This window comes from Capricornis sumatraensis, chromosome 20, assembly GCF_032405125.1.
Source record: "Capricornis sumatraensis isolate serow.1 chromosome 20, serow.2, whole genome shotgun sequence".
Classification (NCBI taxonomy): domain Eukaryota; kingdom Metazoa; phylum Chordata; class Mammalia; order Artiodactyla; family Bovidae; genus Capricornis; species Capricornis sumatraensis.
The window spans coordinates 31106746-31124676 of record NC_091088.1 but is presented as its reverse complement, the minus strand read 5'-3'; the positions used below and the strand labels follow the sequence as shown (position 1 = coordinate 31124676).

The following is a 17931-nucleotide window of genomic DNA, read 5'->3' as shown; positions in this document are numbered from 1 at the left end:
CTAGCCCAAGCAGACATAAAGTAGTAAACTTCACATCCCTCAGTGTATAGCTGGGGAAATTGAGGCCCAAAGAGGGACAAGAAGTGATACAAACTGAGGTCCCAGGCTCTTTCTATTCTGCCCATGATGAGAAGTGGGGGGGGAGCGGGAGGAAGGGGAGGAAGAACAGAAGAGGGAGGGGCCGGGGAACGGCGGGAGGACATTGTTTAGCTGCTAAATCCTCTCCCACTCTTTGGGACCCTATGGACTAGCCCTCCAGGCTCCTCTGCCCACGGGATTTCCCAGGCAAGAATACTGCAGTGGGTTGCCATTTCCTCCTCCAGGGGATCTTCCCGACCCAGGGACTGAACCCATGTCTCCTGCATTGGCAGGCGGATTCTTTACCACTGAGCTACTGGGAAAACCCAGAAAGAGGAGGAGGGGGAGAGAAAGGAAGAGGGGAAGGGGAGAGGGGTGAGGGGAGAGGCAAGTCCTGGGAAACCCCACATTTCATAAAGGACAAGAACCAGGTTGGACCAAATATTTGGGGGTAGAGACCCTTGTTCTCTTGGCCCCATACTATGCTCCAAAGAAGGATTTAGAAAGCAAGGACTTTGGGGTCAGATGATCCTAGTTCTGGCACTATCTCCATGCCATCTCAGACAGCTACCCTGCCTCTCTGATTTCACACTTACTCTGAGATAGGCAGTGTTTTAAGTGCTTTGAATGACTAATTCAGCAAATTATGTCACCAAACCCAGGTGTAAACAAGATGCCATTATTGTGGTCCATTTTATAGATGAGGAAATTGAGGCATGCCAAAATTAAGGAATTTTCTGAGTATCACCATCCCAGAAGTGGGACGCCTGGATGTGCCCCAGCCAGCTAACTCTGGAGTCTGAGGTCCTGACTCCAGATTACACTTTTCTCTCCACCCCCACTGTGAGGACTGCTGTGGGAATTGAGTTTGTGCCCTTAAGATACTGGTTCAGAGTCTGGCATGGAACAGATACCAAAACATAGAGATAGCGTTGCTATTCTCTGTCCAGCCCTTGGGAATGTCCCCTGTCCTCTTCTGGCCCAGCTTTTGCTCACGCAGAATTGGAATGGTCACCCCACCTGTCCCATCAGGGTGTTAAGAACTGAATTTAGATTCAATTCAGACACAGTAGCCAGGCTTTTAGGTTGGTGGGACCTGAGACAAAAATGACTCAACCACTTATGAGGGGTATCATCTTGCGCAAGTGACTTAACTGCTCTGAGCCTCAGCTTCCCCATCTGTAAAATGGGATGCTAATAGCCCCCTCACCGAATCACTCATTCCCTGCGGAGTTCACAAATCTAAGGACTTTCACGGTGCCTGACACACAGGAACCACTGGTGCTTGTTATTCAACCCTGATGCGTGCCTGGCACTGTGCTGGACAGGGAAGGGGGGTGGGGCAGGAGGGGAGGTAGGGAAATAAGTCAAAGTTTTTGCCCTAAGGAGCCCCAGTTCAGCAGTGAAAGAAGATGCAAGTCCTATCAGAGATTCGAAGGCTGCGGGTCTTAGGGAAAGACAGAAGTCTTTGTTCTTGTCTGGGAATCAACGAAGGTAGGAATGAGAGATGATATTTCAGCCACAAAGTGGGCAGAATTTTGCTTGTTTTTTTTTTTACATTATTGTTTTGAAAAATTTGTAAACAATAAAAAAGGGATGAAACAAAGAGCTTTCCTGCATTTTTCCATATTTGATTCATCTTTCTTCTTTTTGCCAAGCCGTCTCAAAATGGTTGCCTGATGCTTTGCCTCTGAATTCTTCAGCATGTACCTCCACTGAATAAAGACATTGTCTTACATGAATAGGATACTATTATCACACTTAGCAAAACTAACGATTCTCATATCTCTTATGACATTTAGTTAATATTCAAATTTCTCCAATTGTCCCGAAATGTATTTTCCAAGTTTCTTCTCCTGTCTTCCCTCTTTCTCTCTTTCTTCCTTCCTATCTATCTATCGACTATTGAGCCATGGTCCAATTTAGGTTCATGCATTGCTTATGGTTGTTTCTATTAATCCTACATTAGACTTCTTTTACATTTTTCATGATTGAATTCCTGAAGAGTCAAGACCATTATCTTGCTCACTGTTTTTCTCACTGCGCGTTGTCTCTGAGGAAGGAATGGGCAGGAAGTCTGCTGTTAAACTCTCTGAAGCTGGAGTGAGAAAAGAGGATGCTATTCAGGGAAAAAAAAGGAAGCTGGGAATCTTCTGAGCTGAGGAATCACCAGAGCAGCACCGGGTAGCAGGAAAGAGCGTTTTCGCAGGGTCAGTGGGATGGTAGGGAAAGAGGTATTCTCACCTATATTCTGCAGACCCACTGGTGGCTAAGACCCTCTATGGGTGCCCCAAAGAACAGGGAGGCTGCATCACTGTTGTGGAACATGGGGGATTCTCCCAGCATCGGAAGCAGGACAGAAGCAAGTGGGGAATGGGGTGGGGAGCCCAGGGCACACCTGTGGGACCCCAGTTTGGTAGGAGGAATGTGGTGGCCAGTGAGATGTCTCTCCAGGTCACCCTGGGGGCCGCACTCCCTGCCCCAGCCAGCCCCACCTAGCTCACCTTTTCTGACCTCTAAAGAGGGAAACATACACGCTCCAGACATTTCCCTCTATCTGTGCACATGCCTGGCCACTCCTTTTTATTGTGGTAAAATAAACATCACTTTGCCAACAAAGGTCCATCTAGTCAAAGCTATGGTTTTTTCAATAGTCATATACAGATGTGAGAGTTGAACCATAAAAAAGGCTGAGCGCTGAAGAATTGATACTTTCGAATTGTGGTTCTAGAGAAGACTCTTGAGAGTCCCTTGGACTACAAGGATATCAAACCAGTCAGTTCTAAAGGAAATCAACCCTGAATAGTCATTGGAAGGCCTCATGCTGAAGCTCCAATACTTTGGCCACTTGATGCAAAGAGCCAACTCAGTGGAAAAGACCCTGATTCTGGGAAGGACTGAGGACAGAAGGAGAAGGGAATGAGATAAGATGGTTGGATGGCATTACTGACTCAATGGACATGAATCTGAGCAAACTCCAGGAGATGTTTAAGGACAGGGAAGCCTGGCGTGCTGTAGTCCATGGAGTTGCAAAGAATTGGATGGGACTTAGCGAACGACCACATACATCACTTAAAAAATTAACATTTTAACCATTTCTAAGTGTTCAGTTCAGTGGCATGATGTACATTCACATTGCTGTGTACCCATCAGCACAATCCATCTCCAGAATTTTCTCATCTTGCAAAACTGCAAGTTTGGACCCAGTGAACAATAACTCCCATGCCCACCTGCCCACTGCTCCTGGCAACCACCAATCTGCTTTCTGTGTCTAGGAGTCTGACTCCTCGAGGAATCAGACAGTACTTGTCTTTTCGTGACTGCCTTCTTTCGCTTTCAAAGTTCATCCATGTTGTAGCAGGTGTCAAAATTTCCTTCCTTTTAAGGCTGAATCATATTCCACTGTATGGTTAGACAAGACTCTGCTTATGCTTCATCCATCGATGGGTGCTAGGGTTGTTTCCACCTTCTGGCTATTTCAGAAAATGCTGAAGTGAGTAATGGGTGTACAAATATCTGTTCCTGTCCCTGCTTTCAATTCTTGTGTGTGGATGCCCAGACGTGGGATTTCTGGATCGTATGGTAGTTCTGTGTTTAACTTTTTTTTGAGAAACAGCCATACTGTTTTCTTCAGCGACCATACCACTTTACATTCCTATCACCAATGCACAAAGTTTCCGATTTCCCTACACCCTCACCAACCTTGTTTTTTCATAATAGCCATGTTAATGAATCTGAAGTGGTATCTCATTGTGGTTTTGATTTGCATTTCCCTAAATGGTTAGTGATGTTAAGCACCTTTTCCTGTCGCTGGGGAGGAAGAAAAATTTCCTCTACACGTCTAGGTTCTTCTGCCTGGTCTAAGAATTAAATTGCCATGAGAGATTAACAGGAGAAAATCAAACAAGAGTTTAATCACATTATATTCACAGGGGAGACCATGGGAAACTGAGTAACTTGCCAAGAGAGCTGAAGCCCTCATGTTAAATACCATTTTCAGCTGACGACAAGAGAATGTTGGGGGTAGCAGTTTGAGACTTCAAAGAGGAGGAAGACCATTCACAGGGAGGAAAAAAAAAGCACAAATGTTTGGTAAATAAACGCTAGCTGCATCACGCAGAAACAACGGGACACAGACCGGATGCTGATCTCTAGACCTTGCACAGTTTCCCGGATCGTACTTAGCTCCATATTCTTCGCAGATACCTCTAGTGATAGTTTTATTCCTGTCACGGGTTCTTTATTTAAAATCTTTCAGTCAGTCAAGGGGGCAGTAACCAAAAAATTTCCCAGGTCTTCTGTTTCTTAAAAATAATCAGCCTAAGATTTCCCTGGTGGCTCAGTAGATGGGAATTCACCTGCCAATGCAGGAGACCCAGAGTTGATCCCTGGTCCGAGAAGATTCCACGTGCTGCAGAGAAACTAAGCCAGTGCACCACAACTACCAAGCCTGCATCTTGCAACTACTGCAGCCTGAGAGTTCTCAGCTGTGCGCTGCAACTGCTGAAGCCCCGGCAACCTAGAACCTGTAAGTCACAAGAAAAGCCACCTCGATGAGAAGCCCGTGCACCGCAATTGGAAAGTAGACACAGCTCGCCACAACTAGAGAAAGCCAGTGCAAAGCAACAAAGACCCAGAGCAGCCAAAAATGAAGTAAATAAATCAGCCTATAGGATAGAAAGAATGAATTATATTTTCCAATGAGGTTATGTTATGAGACCATGAAATGTAATGCTCTAGAATTCTTTGAAAAAAAATATTTCTGTTAAAGTTCAGAGGATATATTAAAATTGCCATAAGCAAAATATATTAATGATGCATAATATTTAAATGAATGTTAATAAGAAAGATAGAAGCAGTTCTTTACTTATGTAGATTTGCATATTAGTTCAGGTCAGTCACTCAGGCATGTTCGACTCTTTGCCACCCCATGGACCACAGCACCACCATGGCCATCACCAACTCCTGGAGCTTGCTCATCCTCATGTCCATCGAGTTGATGATGCCATCCAACCATCTCATCCTCTGCCAACCCCTTCTCCTCCTGCCTTCAGTCTTTACCAGCATCCATGTCTTTTCTAATGAGTCAATTCTTTGCATCAGGTGGCCATCACCAACTCCTGGAGCTTGCTCATCACCAACTCCTGGAGCTTGCTCATCCTCATGTCCATCGAGTTGATGATGCCATCCAACCATCTCATCCTCTGCCAACCCCTTCTCCTCCTGCCTTCAGTCTTTACCAGCATCCATGTCTTTTCTAATGAGTCAATTCTTTGCATCAGGTGGCCCAAGTTTGGACCAGTTTCAGCATCAGTCCTTCCAGTGAATATTCAGGACTAATTTCCTTTAGGATTGAATGATTTGATCTCCTTGCAGTCCAAGGGACTCTCAAGAGTCTTCTCCAACACTACAGTTCAAAAGCATCAATTCTTTGGCACTCAGCCTTTGTTATGGTCCAACTCTCACATCCATACATGACTACTGGAAAAACCATAGCTTTGACTAGACAGACCTTTATTGGCAAAGTAATGTCTGCTTTTTAAATATTCTGTCTAGGTTTGTCATAGTTTTTCTTCCAAGGAGCAACCATCTTTTAATTTCATGGCTGCAGCCACCATCTGCAGTGATTTGGGAGCCCAAGAAAATAAAGTTTGTCATTGTTTCCATTGTTACCCCATGTATTTGCCATGAATTGATGGGGCCAGATGCCATGATCTTCATTTTTTGAATGTTGAATTTTAAGCCAACTTTTTCACTCTCCTCTTTCACTTTCATCAGAGGCTCTTCAGTTTCTCCTCGTTTTCTGCCATAAAGGTGGTATCATCTGCATACCTGAGTTTATTGATATTTCTCCTGGCAATCTTGATTCCAGCTTGTGCTTCATCCAGCCCAGCATTTTGCATGATGGACTCTGCATATAAGTTAAATAAGCAGGGTGACAATATACAACCTTGCCATACTCCTTTCCCAATTTGGAACCAGTCCGTTGTTCTATATCTGGTTTTAACTGTTGCTTCTTGACCTACATACAGATTTCTCAGGAGGCAGGTCAGGTGGTCTGGTATTCCCGTCTCTTTAAGAGTTTTTCACAGTTTGTTGTGATCCACACAAACAGTGGAAACAGTGACAGACTCTGCATTCAGATGGATATATCTGTCCTTTTCTCCTTTGCCTTTTGCTTCTCTTCTTTTCTCAACTATTTGTAAGGCCCCCTCAGACAACCATTTTGCCTTTTTGCATTTCTTTTTCTTCGGGATGGTTTTGATCACTGCCTCATGTACAATTTGTGAACCTCCGTCCATAGTTCTTTAAATACTCTATCAGATCTAATCCCTGGAATCTGTCACTTCCACTGTATAATCGTAAGGGATTTGATTTAGGTCATACCTGAGTGGTCTAGTGGCTTTTCTTACTTTCTTCAATTTAAGTCTGAATTTGGCAATAAGGAGTTCATGATCTGAGCCACGGTCAGTTCCTGGTCTTGTTTTTGCTGCCTGTATAGGCCTTCTCCATCTTCGGCTACAAAGAATAAAACCAATGTGATTTTGGTATTAATCCTCTGGTGATGTCCAAGTTTAGAGTCGTCTCTTGTGTTGTTGGAAGAGGGTGTTTGCTATGACCAGTGTGTTCCCTTGACAAAACTCTGTTAGCCTTTGCCCTGCTTCATTTTGTACTCCAAGGCCAAACTTGCCAGTTACTCCAGGTATCTCTTGACTTCCTACTTTTGCATTCCAGTCCCCTATGATGAAAAGGACACCCTTTTTATTTTTTATTTTTTGGTGTTAGTTCTAGAAGGTCTAGTAGGTCATCATAGAACCATTCAATTTCAGCTTTTTTGGCATTAGTGGTTGGGGCATAGACTTGGATTGCTGTAATATTGAATGGTTTGCTTTGGAAACGAAGAGAGATCATTCTGTTGTTTTTGAGATTGCACCCAAGTACTGCATTTCAGACTCTTTCGTTGACTATGAGGGCTACTCCATTTCTTCTACTCCTGCATATTAGACAAGGAGAATTTTAAAGTGGTTACTTTTTATGAATATGCACAAAACTGAAAATATTTTTATTAGTCCCCAAGTAGTAGAATAAAAATGTTTTTTGTGTTAAAAAAATAATCAGCCTGAATTAATCCTCATGTCAAGGAGATACACTTTGGAGTGGCAAATATTGCCCCCACTAAGAATGTGCTTATTAACCAGTTGAGTATCTTCTTTGGAGAACTGTCCATCCAAGTCTTTGCTTATTTTGTTATTGGGCTGTCTGTACCTTTTTATGCCATCAGATTCTCATAAATACATGTACTATGTGCTTTTATTGCCCACTATTCACAGAGGCAGAAACTGAGGCTCAGAGGGACCAAATAACTTGTTCCAGACACACAGCTGGTGAGAGTTCCTATGTCTGTCTGAACCTGTGACCTATGCCCTTCAGGATGCTTTTCCATGCCTCTCAGTTAGTCTTCCGGGTGTCTGGAGCCTCAACCCTGGAAATCTCACTGTGAGAGCCAGATCCAAAAGGGAGCAAAGGCCATTTGTGCCAAGATATCCATGGAACAGACTGTACACTGAGGAATTAATGATGCAGCAAGAGCAGAGAAGTCCTTTTTCTGGTTGTTTTTGGCAGAGCAAGCTGTGTCCAGGAACTCCTCCGGGGAAGCAGACCCATTTGAGGGCCCAGGGAATTTCAGCACCAGATGAACTAGGTACTCCCCAGATCCACTCCCTCTTCTTCCTGGATACACAGCTTGGCTGTACTTCCCAGCATCCTTTGCTGTCAGGGCAGTCATGTGACTGAGTTCTGCTAATGGCACATGGGCAGAAGCGATGAGCCCCTGTTTCTGGCCCAGCTCATGAAGTCCTTCCACAAGCTTCCACTCTCTTTCCCCATCTTCTGGATGATGGATAGGAGACCTGGTCCTGGAGGAGGTTGGGGCCATGAGAAGGAAGCAGCTTGGATCTTTAAATGACCACATGGATGGAAGGTCACCACAGACCAGGAATGCCGGTCAGACTTCATGCGAGAAGACAGAACCTTGTATGAAGTTGAGCCACTGAGATTTGTGGGGTTGCTTTTGCAAGTAGCATCTCCTGACTAATACACTGTCCTCTGTGTCTGTGTTCTCCCTTGAAGGGGGAGGGTTAAGGTTGGGTTATTGAATGAGTGAATGAATATGCTTCTCATAGATCTACCCTTGAGGACTGAATGAATGATTTCATCAACTCCTCCTGTCAAGTGGTCCCAGGGTGGACACATGTCTGGGGTTCCCTGTTGGCACCTGCTTAGCTGCTTCCCAGGTCCTGAGGTCTGGCTGAGACTCCCCACCCTCTCACAGGGTGACCTTGGGCAAGCCAGATCATGTATCAATGTCAAGGGCTTCTCCATGGGAGAGAGGGGGCCGTGGGTCTCCTGCCCCACCTCATAGGAACAGCACATGCCAAGGAACAAAGCAGACACTGTGGCAGAGGATTTATTTTCCAGAAGGCCTGAGGGGCAGGGGCAGGGGCAGGGGCAGAGGCAGGACAGGAGCAGAGGGAGGTTCCAGAACACTTGAAGGCCATGCGCGTGGGCAGCGGGCAGGTTAACACTTCTAGTACCTGTAGTGGACAAACGCCCTTGGGCTCTAGGAGGGGACAGAAGCCCTGAAAGACACTGATTTTTATGCCTGGCAAAGCCACATTCTCTGTGGCTTCCACCTGAGCCTAACAGCAAATCCCTTAAGATGGGTATACCCATTCTTAAGTGAGGCTCAGGGAGGTTAAACATTCTCCTCAGGGTCACACAGTGACAACCACCCTGCCATGCTGCATCAGGCTCCCTCAGAAAGGAAAAGGCACAGATACCTGGGGAACCTGTGGTCCCCAAAGAGGTGGAGATAAGTCCTAAATCCCAGTCATTAGCCTGGCCACAGCCACCTGAGAACAACCTCCATTCAAGGCTCTTTTCCTTAACTATACCCCACACATTCACCTCAGGGGTCAGGAAATCACTGCCTTGCTCCCCTCCCACACATTTCCTAGAAGTTCTTCCCATCATTTATTTGGCCTTTTAAGCATTTGCCCTCTTTACTTATACAAATATAACTAGAGCTTATAACACCAAGCCAAGTGTAGTCATTCACACTGTGGCATGAATTTCATTACTAGCTATTTGGGAAAGGAGGAAGAAAAAAATGAAGGACTCTGAAGAGTCCCTCTGAAAAGATCAGGCCTGGATGTTGGAGGTTGGAGGGGCAATAAAAACCCTAGGGAAGCAAGAAGGTTAAAGACTTCTAACAGGTAAAATGGGGAAGAAAGGTGAATCTGGGCAAATTTGAGGCTTCCTAATGGACCCCACCAGCCCTTCTCTGCTGCTGCTGCTGCTGCTGCTGCTAAGTCGCATCAGTCGTGTCCGACTCTGTGCGACCCCATAGACGGAAGCCCACCAGGCTCCTCTGTTCCTGGGATTCTCCAGGCAAGAACACTAGAGTGGGTTGCCATTTCCTTCCCCAATGCATGAAAGTGAAAAGTGAAAGTGAAGTCGCTCAGTCGTGTCCGACTCCTAGCGACCCCATGGACTGTAGCCTACCAGGCTCCTCCACCCATGGGATTTCCCAGGCAAGAGTACTGGAGTGGGGTGCCATTGCCTTCTCCGAGCCCTTCTCTAGATGACCCTAAGTCTCTGTGCTGATGCATGAGAGCCTTTGGGAAGCAGGAGAGAGAAACTACTTTTACTGACTCAGTCTGCAGCCTCTTACTGAGCTCTGATTCTAAACCAGCCCCTGTGCTCTGTGCTGGAGGCCAGGAGACCAAAGTAACTCAAGTGTGGATGCTGATCTAGCTGGGAGGGCTGGAGGACAAGCTCCCAAGTCCCAAGAATTCTGGGCAGATGGCAATCAGTGTTGTTAAAGGGAGGCAGAGGGCCCATGGAAATTTAAAAAACTGAATCTCAATTACTGGCTGCTTAGGTTGAGTGATGATGCCATGGAGAATAGATGGGGGCAGACAGGTGCAGAAAATGGAAGGACATTCTGGGTGTCAGGAGCAGCCCAGGAAAAGAGCCAGAAGTGGAAAGGTATGACATGGGTTGGGAGAACAGGGAGCTGGAATCCAACATGCATGAAGGGAAATGAGGCAGGACTGGAGACTGAGGTGCCAGGCTCAGGAGCTCTGGCCTCAGCTGAGGGCAATGGGGAGCCATGGAAGGGTTTGGAGCGGAGGAGTGACTGACCAGGGTGGTAGGTCCTCTGGCTTTGGTGGGGCAGAGGGTGGGTTGGAGGGTAAGAGGGGAGATGAGAATCACAGCTGGAGGCTTGACTGAGGGTGACAGCTGCAGGGATTAAGATCTCTCAGCACTGAGAGAGTCGTTGGCACAGGCTCATGTCAGGAAGCCGCTGTAACAGGAGGGAGGTGGGGATCCATGAGCCTTCCTGGAGGAACCAAGGCCACGGTCATCAGCGCAGGGCCTGCCTCATTGGTTCAGCTTCTGGAGAATCTTCTTCACCCAGTGCTGTTTGGGGTCAGCACAGATCTCTCGGTCCTTCACGGTCAGCAAGCTGGAAGGCAGAAACACCAGGAGGAGAAGGAAGCCTCATTAGCCTGCAGCAAGGATGCCATGGTCCACTGCAGATGGTTTGCATACAGCAGGTGACTCATAAGTGCAGGTGACTCACATGTCTTGAGAAGGACAGGAGGAAATAAACATCAAGGACTTCCCATACCTTCAGCCCCAGCCCCAGGCGCCAGGACAGGCCAGGAAACAGAATGCCTAAGAGGCTCAAAATCACTGCTGACACTGTCTTGGGAGAGAGTATCGGGCAGTGGCCAAGAGCATGAACTTTGGAACCAGCTTATCTGGATTAAAGTTCTAGCTCTGCCACTTGTTAGTGAGTCCCTTAACTTCTCTGAGCTTCTGTTTTCACATTTGTAAAATGGGCATGATAATTGTGGTCCAACTTCCTGGGAATCTGGTAACGATTTGATGAATTAATATATAAACTGGAGTGCTCAGAACAGTACACAGCAGACAGTAGATGCAATATAATTGTGCCAGGAGCTGGCCCGAAGGTCTTTTTTTAACTTTTTTTTAAAAGGCAGAGGAACCAGCAATCAAATTGCCAATATCCGCTGGATCATGGAGAAAGCAAGAGAGTTCCAGAAAAACATCTATTTCTGCTTTATTGACTATGCCAAAGCCTTTGACTGTGTGGATCACATTAAACTGTGGAAAATTCTGAAAGAGATGGGAATACCAGACCAGGAATACCTGATCTGCCTCTTGAGAAACCTATATGCAGGTCAGGAAGCAGCAGTTAGAACTGGACATGGAACAACAGACTGGTTCCAAATAGAAAAAGGAGTACGTCAAGGCTGTATATTGTCACCCTGCTTATTTAACTTATATGCAGAGTCCATCATGAGAAATGCCAGGCTGGAAGAAGCACAAGCTGGAATCAAGATTGCCAGGAGAGATATCAGTAACCTCAGATATGCAGATGACACCACCTTTATGGCAGAAAGTGAAGAAGAACTAAAGAGCCTCTTGAAAGTGAAAGAGGAGAGTGAAAAAGTTGGCTTAAAGCTCATCATTCAGAAAACTAAGATCATGGCATCTGGTCACTTCATGGGAAATAGATGGGGAAACAGTGGAAACAGTGCCTGACTTTATTTTTCTGGGCTCCAAAATCACTACAGATGGTGATTGCAGCCATGATATTAAAAGACGTTTACTCCTTGGAAGGAGAGTTATGACCAACCTAGATAGCATATTAAAAAGCAGATTGTAAATTAAAATAAAGTAAAAAAAAAAAAAGCAGAGATATTACTTTATCAACAAAGGTTCATCTAGTCAAGGCTATGGTTTTTCCAGTAGTCATATATGGATGTGAGAGTTGGACTATAAAGATGGCTGAGCCCTGAAGAATTGATGCTTTTGAACTGTGGTGTTGGAGAAGACTCTTGAGAGTCCCTTGGACAGCAAAGAGATCCAACCAGTCCCTCCTAAAGGAGATCAGTTCTGGGTGTTCATTGGAAGGACTGATGTTGAAGCTGAAACTCCAGTAACTTTGGCCACCTCATGTGAAGAGTTGACTCATTTGAAAAGACCCTGATGCTGGGAAAGACTGAGGGCAGGAGGAGAAGGGGACGACAGAGGATGAGATGGCTGGATGGCATCACCGACTCAATGGACATGAGTTTGGGTAAACTCTGAGAGTTGGTGATGGACAGGGAGGCCTGGTGTGCTGCGGTTCTTGGGGTCGCAAAGAGTCAGACACGACTGAGTGACTGAACTGAACTGAACTAACAAAAGTCACATAGTATAAAACATACTATTTTAACCATATTTAACTGGACAGTTCAGTGGCACTAAGTACGTTCACATTATTGTGCAGCTCTTACGATCATCCATCTCCCGAATTTTGCACCTTCCTAAACTGAAAGCCTGTCCCTATTGAACATAACTCCCCACCCACCTCCCCACTCTCTGGCCCCTGTCATCTACCAATGTACTTTCTGACTATGAATTCAACTATTCTTAGGTACCTCATAGAAGTGGAATCAAATAGTATTTGGCTGCACCTAATGTGTATTGAAATGCATTTTTAAGGTTCACTTGATATATGTTGGCCTGAACTTTTAACATTGATTTTCTTCATAAATCTTTCAACAACCCTGTGAGCCTCCAGTATTCTATCTGCTTCACAGTGAGGAAAGTGAGGCTCAACGACGTTAAGGAACTTGCCCAAGGGCCACAGCTGGTAAGACCTGCCTCATCGTGCTTGCTGTAAACTGGACGCTCTGGGGCAGGGCCTTCAGAGAACGTCCCCATCCGGGCCCGCCCCGGAGAGACCTGAGCACAGACAGGAGTGGGGAGCAATAACCCAAGACCATGTGGCAGTTGTGGGCTCGGGCTTCCACTTTTGCCAGAGCTGCAACAAACATCCCTGATCTGCACACGTGTGCGCGCACATACACACAGATGACCAATGAACAGAAAGAACAAAGAAGGCAGCAAAGTAGGATTGACCTTGGCCGCGGACAGCCTGCCCTGGCTGCTCTGTGGCACCAGACAAGGCTCGGCCTCTCTCTGAGCTTTGATCTTCCCATTCATCGAACCACATCCTTCTAGAATTCCTTCCGGCTCAAGATCCAATAATCACATGTGTCCCTGGTGGCTCAGTGGTAAAGAATTCATGTGTCAAGGCAGGAGACTCAGGTTCAATCCCTGGGTCAGGAAGATCCCCTGGAGAAGGAAATGGCCCACTCCAGTGTTCTTGCTGGAAAATCCCATGGACAGAGGAGCCTGGTGGGCTACCGTCACAGGGTCACAAAAGAGCAGCTAAGAAACTGAGTGACTGAACAACAGCAACCGCCTCTCACTGAGCATCTATTACACGCCGGAAATTGGGTATTACACCTCCCACTTACTATTATCATGCCCTGCGATGCTCAAAAAGGCCCCAGAACTCACTGTGTCCATTTATTCACCTGTAGAAAGGAGATTTCACAGTACCTACTACACTGAGTTGTTTGCAGGACTAATATTTGTTAATATTTATAAAGTGTTTATAACAGTAACTGGCATCTAACAAGCACTCTCTACACGTTTGATAAAAATAAATGAAGGTGGTCATTCTCATTATACTGATGGGGAAACTGAGGCCCAGTATTGAAGTGACCAGAACCCTGGCAGGGCTTCCTGCTTCAGTCTTCTTGCATTTTACCCCTTTGAGGGGTGGAAGATGAATGAGAAGGATGAAGATGAGAAGATGGCACAGACCCAAAGAGGATCATAAATCCCCAGGTTCAAACACCCCACCCCCAGCAGACTCCAGGCCAAGGAAAAGGAACCAAAGAAGCTGAGAGAAAGCAGCAGAGGAGAACAAGGACCCAAGAGTCCTGATTCCAGCCTGGGCAACCTTCAGTAGGTCGTTTCTCCTCACCCCATCCTGAGCCTGTTTCTCCATCTGTGAAGTGGAAATAATAGCACCTCCTTGTAGGATCACTATGAGAATGAAACAGTCATGCTCAGAACAGTGCCTGGCCCAGAGGAAGCACTTAGTGTCAGCTCTTAATATTCTCCTGGTAAGCATGGGTCGCCTCATTGAAAGGGAATAAGATAATGTCATTTGCAGCAACCTGGATGGACCTAGAGACTGTCACACTGAGTGAAGTAAGTCAGACAGAGAAGGAGAAATACCATAAGACATCCCTTATATGTGGAATCTAAAAGGAAAAGATACAAATGAACTTACTTACAAAACAGAAAGAGACTCACAGACTTAGACAACAAACTGATGGTTCCTGGGTGGGCGAAAGGACGGCGGAGGAGGCACAGTTGGGGAGTTTGGGATGAACATGTACACACTGCTACATTTAAAGCGGATAAGCAACAATGGCCTACTATATACAGCACAGGGGACTCTGCCCAGTGTTACGTGGCAGCCTGGACGGGAGGGGAGTTGGGAGGAGAATGGATACATGTATATGCATCCCTTTACAGGTCACTATGCTACTCATCTGAAATCATCGCAACATTGTTAGTTAATCAGCTATATACCAATAAACAAACAAACAAAAAGAATGGACTGCCTCAAATAACTAAATCTCAGGGCACTGGGGATCCAAGATGCTTCTGATGGGAACATCTTTGCTGAGTCAGCCTACTGCCTGTCCCCTGGACCCTACACTCTACAGCAGCTCTACACTGCCGATCTCACCATGCCCGCGGATGCCCCCTCTGCGGTCTCAGAACCAGGCACGTGCTGCCTGGGACAAAGGAAGTGCCTGATAAGATCTGTCGAATGATCACATGGTTTTTTTCCCTGGTACACCCAAGCCTCAGCTGAGCCATCTAGTCCAGCCAGGGACTCCCCTGGCATCTGGGCGTCCAGCTGCATTCCTCCAGCCCCGGGGGGAGCCCACCCATGTGCACCCGGATCCTCCTGGGCAACACCCCTCAGGCTCTCTAGGGCCTTGCCTCCCCAGCTCCCTACTCACACCACGCCAGGCCTCCGGCAGGAATTTGAAGTCCAGTAGTAATATTTCACCAAACGCAGGGGCAGAGGGTAACGGATGTAGTCCCGGCAACAGACGCTGTCCTCCACGTTGGCACCGTAGGGGCCTGGGGGAGAGGGTTGTTCAGAGGTGTCACAGGCTGGTCTCCCTTGGCCCTCACATCTGACTCAGCTTTTCTGTTCTCATGCGAAAGGTTGGTGTCCAAAGGATTCTGGGCCCTCAAAGACCCCGCTCGTGGATCCCTAAGAAGCCACTAAGCACCCAGAGTCTACACTCTGCATCAGCCAGCTCAAAGGAGATGGAGTCAGACTGACTGAGCATCAGCAATGCCCTAAGGGGACTTCCCTGATGGTCCAGGGTTTAGGACTCTGTGCTTCCACTGTAGGGGGCACAGGTTCGATCCCTAGTCAGGGAACAAGGTTCTCTAAGTGGTATTAGCACTTCCCAAACAAACAACAACGAAAAAACAATGCCTAGTGTGGCCAAGTGTAAAAAACCCACCAAAACTCAATGAAACAAACGGTACAATGCTGAAGCTCTAGATGGGACCCAGAGACTCTGGACAGGAAGGAGCCTTAGAACTTTGCTATTTGAGGTGAGGTCTGTGGACCCTCATCAGCATCACTTAAGAGCTTGTCAGAAAAGCTCAGTGCCTCATCCTAGCCGGGCTGAATCAGATGTGCACTTTGAAGAACTCTCCAGGTCTTTGGAGAATTTCCCTTCAGCTCACATCTACTTTAATCCCCTTCCTGGAGAAAATGGTGAGAGTGGGGTCCAGAGAAGGAGGCGGATTTGCCCAGACCACACAGCAGGACCTGGGAGAGTGTCAGGTCAAGGGCTCAGACAGAGTCCAGTCACCCAAGCCCCGGTTCGAGTCTCACTCTGCCCTGAGTCACGTAACAGCTCTGAGACCTAATTTCCTCCTCAGATCCAGGGGGTAATAATAGTACCTACTCTCTGGGGCCTTTAATGCAGGGAAGAGTGCTCAGGAACCCCAGTAAATGAGCAATCACTGTTCCTGACTCCCAGCCCAGTCCTTATTCCCCTACCCAACACAGGGCAGAAGAGCAGATCTTGAGATGGAGAGAGAAATCAACAGCCCAGTGTTGAGGGGAAGTTCCGGAGCAAAAATGGGGCAGCGAGATGGCAGGACCAGTCTTCCAAGGGAATAGCCCTTACCCCTGCTCCCACCTTTCCCCACCCAGGCTGTCCTCCTTCAGGGGCTCCTTCTCCACACCCCAAGACCCCATCCTTGAGTTCTCTAGGGGGACCCTGGGCCATGCCCACCACCACCCCTAACCCAGCTGAGGCAGACCCTAGGCTCCAAGCCTTCAGCCCTGCTCATTTAACAGATGTAAAGACTCAGGTCTGGTAGAAGCAATGGGACTAGCCCAACAGCCGACAGCCTGGCGTCTTTGGCTCTCAGTTCAGTACTCTCTCCACCGCTAGTGTCTGACCTTGACTTCTGCAGAGAGCCTGCCTCTTCCCAATCTCACCTGCCTCTGTTGCTTGAAGTGTCATAGCCAGGAGGATGAGAGCAGCCAGGAGAGGGGTCTGCAGGCTGGCCATCGTTTTGACCTGTATCCCAGCTCAGGTGTCTACAATCACCAAAGGACAGAGAGGTCTGGTATTTAAATGCTTGCTACACCCACAAGCCTCAGACACTCTTAGTCACCCGTGAGGCCAGTGTCTCTGACATTCACATTATGAAAGAAGAACTCCCGCTTCCTTCAAAGAGGAGGAAATTCTCTGTGGCCAGTAGTCACTCAAAGGGGACCGCCACGCTCACCTCTCCCTGAGTCTCAAGAGATGTGAAATCCCCCTTGAGCTGGGCCTCTTGGAGGCCTGTGCTCCCTGGGGTCTGCTGTCTCTGTAGTATTGGCCATGTCACTGGACGTCTCTGGGTCTCAGTTTACCCATCTGGAAATGGGGGAGATGTTTTCAGAGTCCCACCGACTTACCCCAGAAGTCGTTTGTAAATCGAGTGAGAATGGGGACAGGAGACAAACAGCCCCAAGCCCTCGCCTGGAACTGAGGCCCGTCTTGTCCCCTTGGTGGCCTTCATCATGGGTCTGTCTTCAAAGGGAGAAGCCTATGGACCCCTTGGCTTATTTTCTCTGCTGCATCACCAGCGTCCTCCAGGGCTTCTCACAAGGTCTCAACTTGGGCCAGTTCATGGTCATTTACATTTCCAGGTTTCCTTGTGGCTCAGCTGGTAAAGAATCTGCTTACAATGCAGGAGACCTGGATTCGATCCCTGGGTTGGGAAGATCCCCTGGAGAAGGGAAAGGCTACCCACTCCAGTATTCGGGTCTGGAGAATTCAATGAATCACAGAGTCAGATTCGACGCAGTGACTTTCACTTTCTTTTTGTCCTTCTTTCCAGCTGTCTCTACCCTCTTCCTCAGCCACCCCCTTCTCAAACTACCACCATGTCCCACTGATTCTACTTCCTAAGTCTCTCTCAGATCTGTCCCCTTATCTCTGTCCCCATTGTCCCTGACCTGTCCTGGCCACCTCCACCCCAGGCTCAGGTGCTGGCCTCTCATTCCCCACTCCACAATGCAGTGACCAGAGGGAGCAGCCCTGATTCCAAGTTCCACGTGCCTGCTTCAAAACCCTGCTGCACCCCCGCTAAACCCATTCTCCTGATTGTGACCTTCAAGACCTCTATTCCAGACACGACCCTCCCCCCCAAACTGGTCTCCCTCCCATGAGGAATCACACTGCTCTCCTCACAGTTCCTCAAAGAGGTCTGCGGCCTGCCCCTGGCCATGCATGCCCTTTCCACTTCCCTCCTGCATAAACTCCCACTCGTGCATCAGGAGCCGTTTGAAATGTCAGCCTCTAGGTAAGCACA

General features: G+C 47.4%; 1 protein-coding gene across 1 annotated transcript; it reads right to left on the bottom strand.

Moving 5' to 3' along the window:
• Window positions 1–10524: 10524 nt before the first annotated feature.
• CCL22 (C-C motif chemokine ligand 22) lies at window positions 10525–16640 on the bottom strand. Its single transcript, XM_068991660.1, has 3 exons — window positions 16568–16640; window positions 15054–15177; window positions 10525–10609 (listed from the first exon to the last, which is right to left on the bottom strand). The coding sequence occupies exons 1-3, from the start codon at window positions 16638–16640 to the stop codon at window positions 10525–10527; spliced, it is 282 nt and encodes a 93-aa protein (XP_068847761.1).
• Window positions 16641–17931: the final 1291 nt, after the last annotated feature.

What these genes read in the sequence shown, in the direction of transcription:
- CCL22 (XM_068991660.1), bottom strand. Translation starts at nt 16,640, where the DNA reads ATGGCCAGCCTGCAGACCCCTCTCCTGGCTGCTCTCATCCTCCTGGCT. An exon ending in ACTTCAAGCAACAGAGGCAG is followed by an intron (nt 15,178 to 16,567) that starts GTGAGATTGGGA and finishes CCTCTCCCCCAG; the next exon opens with GCCCCTACGGTGCCAACGTG. An exon ending in TGCCGGAGGCCTGGCGTGGT is followed by an intron (nt 10,610 to 15,053) that starts GTGAGTAGGGAG and finishes TCTGCCTTCCAG; the next exon opens with CTTGCTGACCGTGAAGGACC.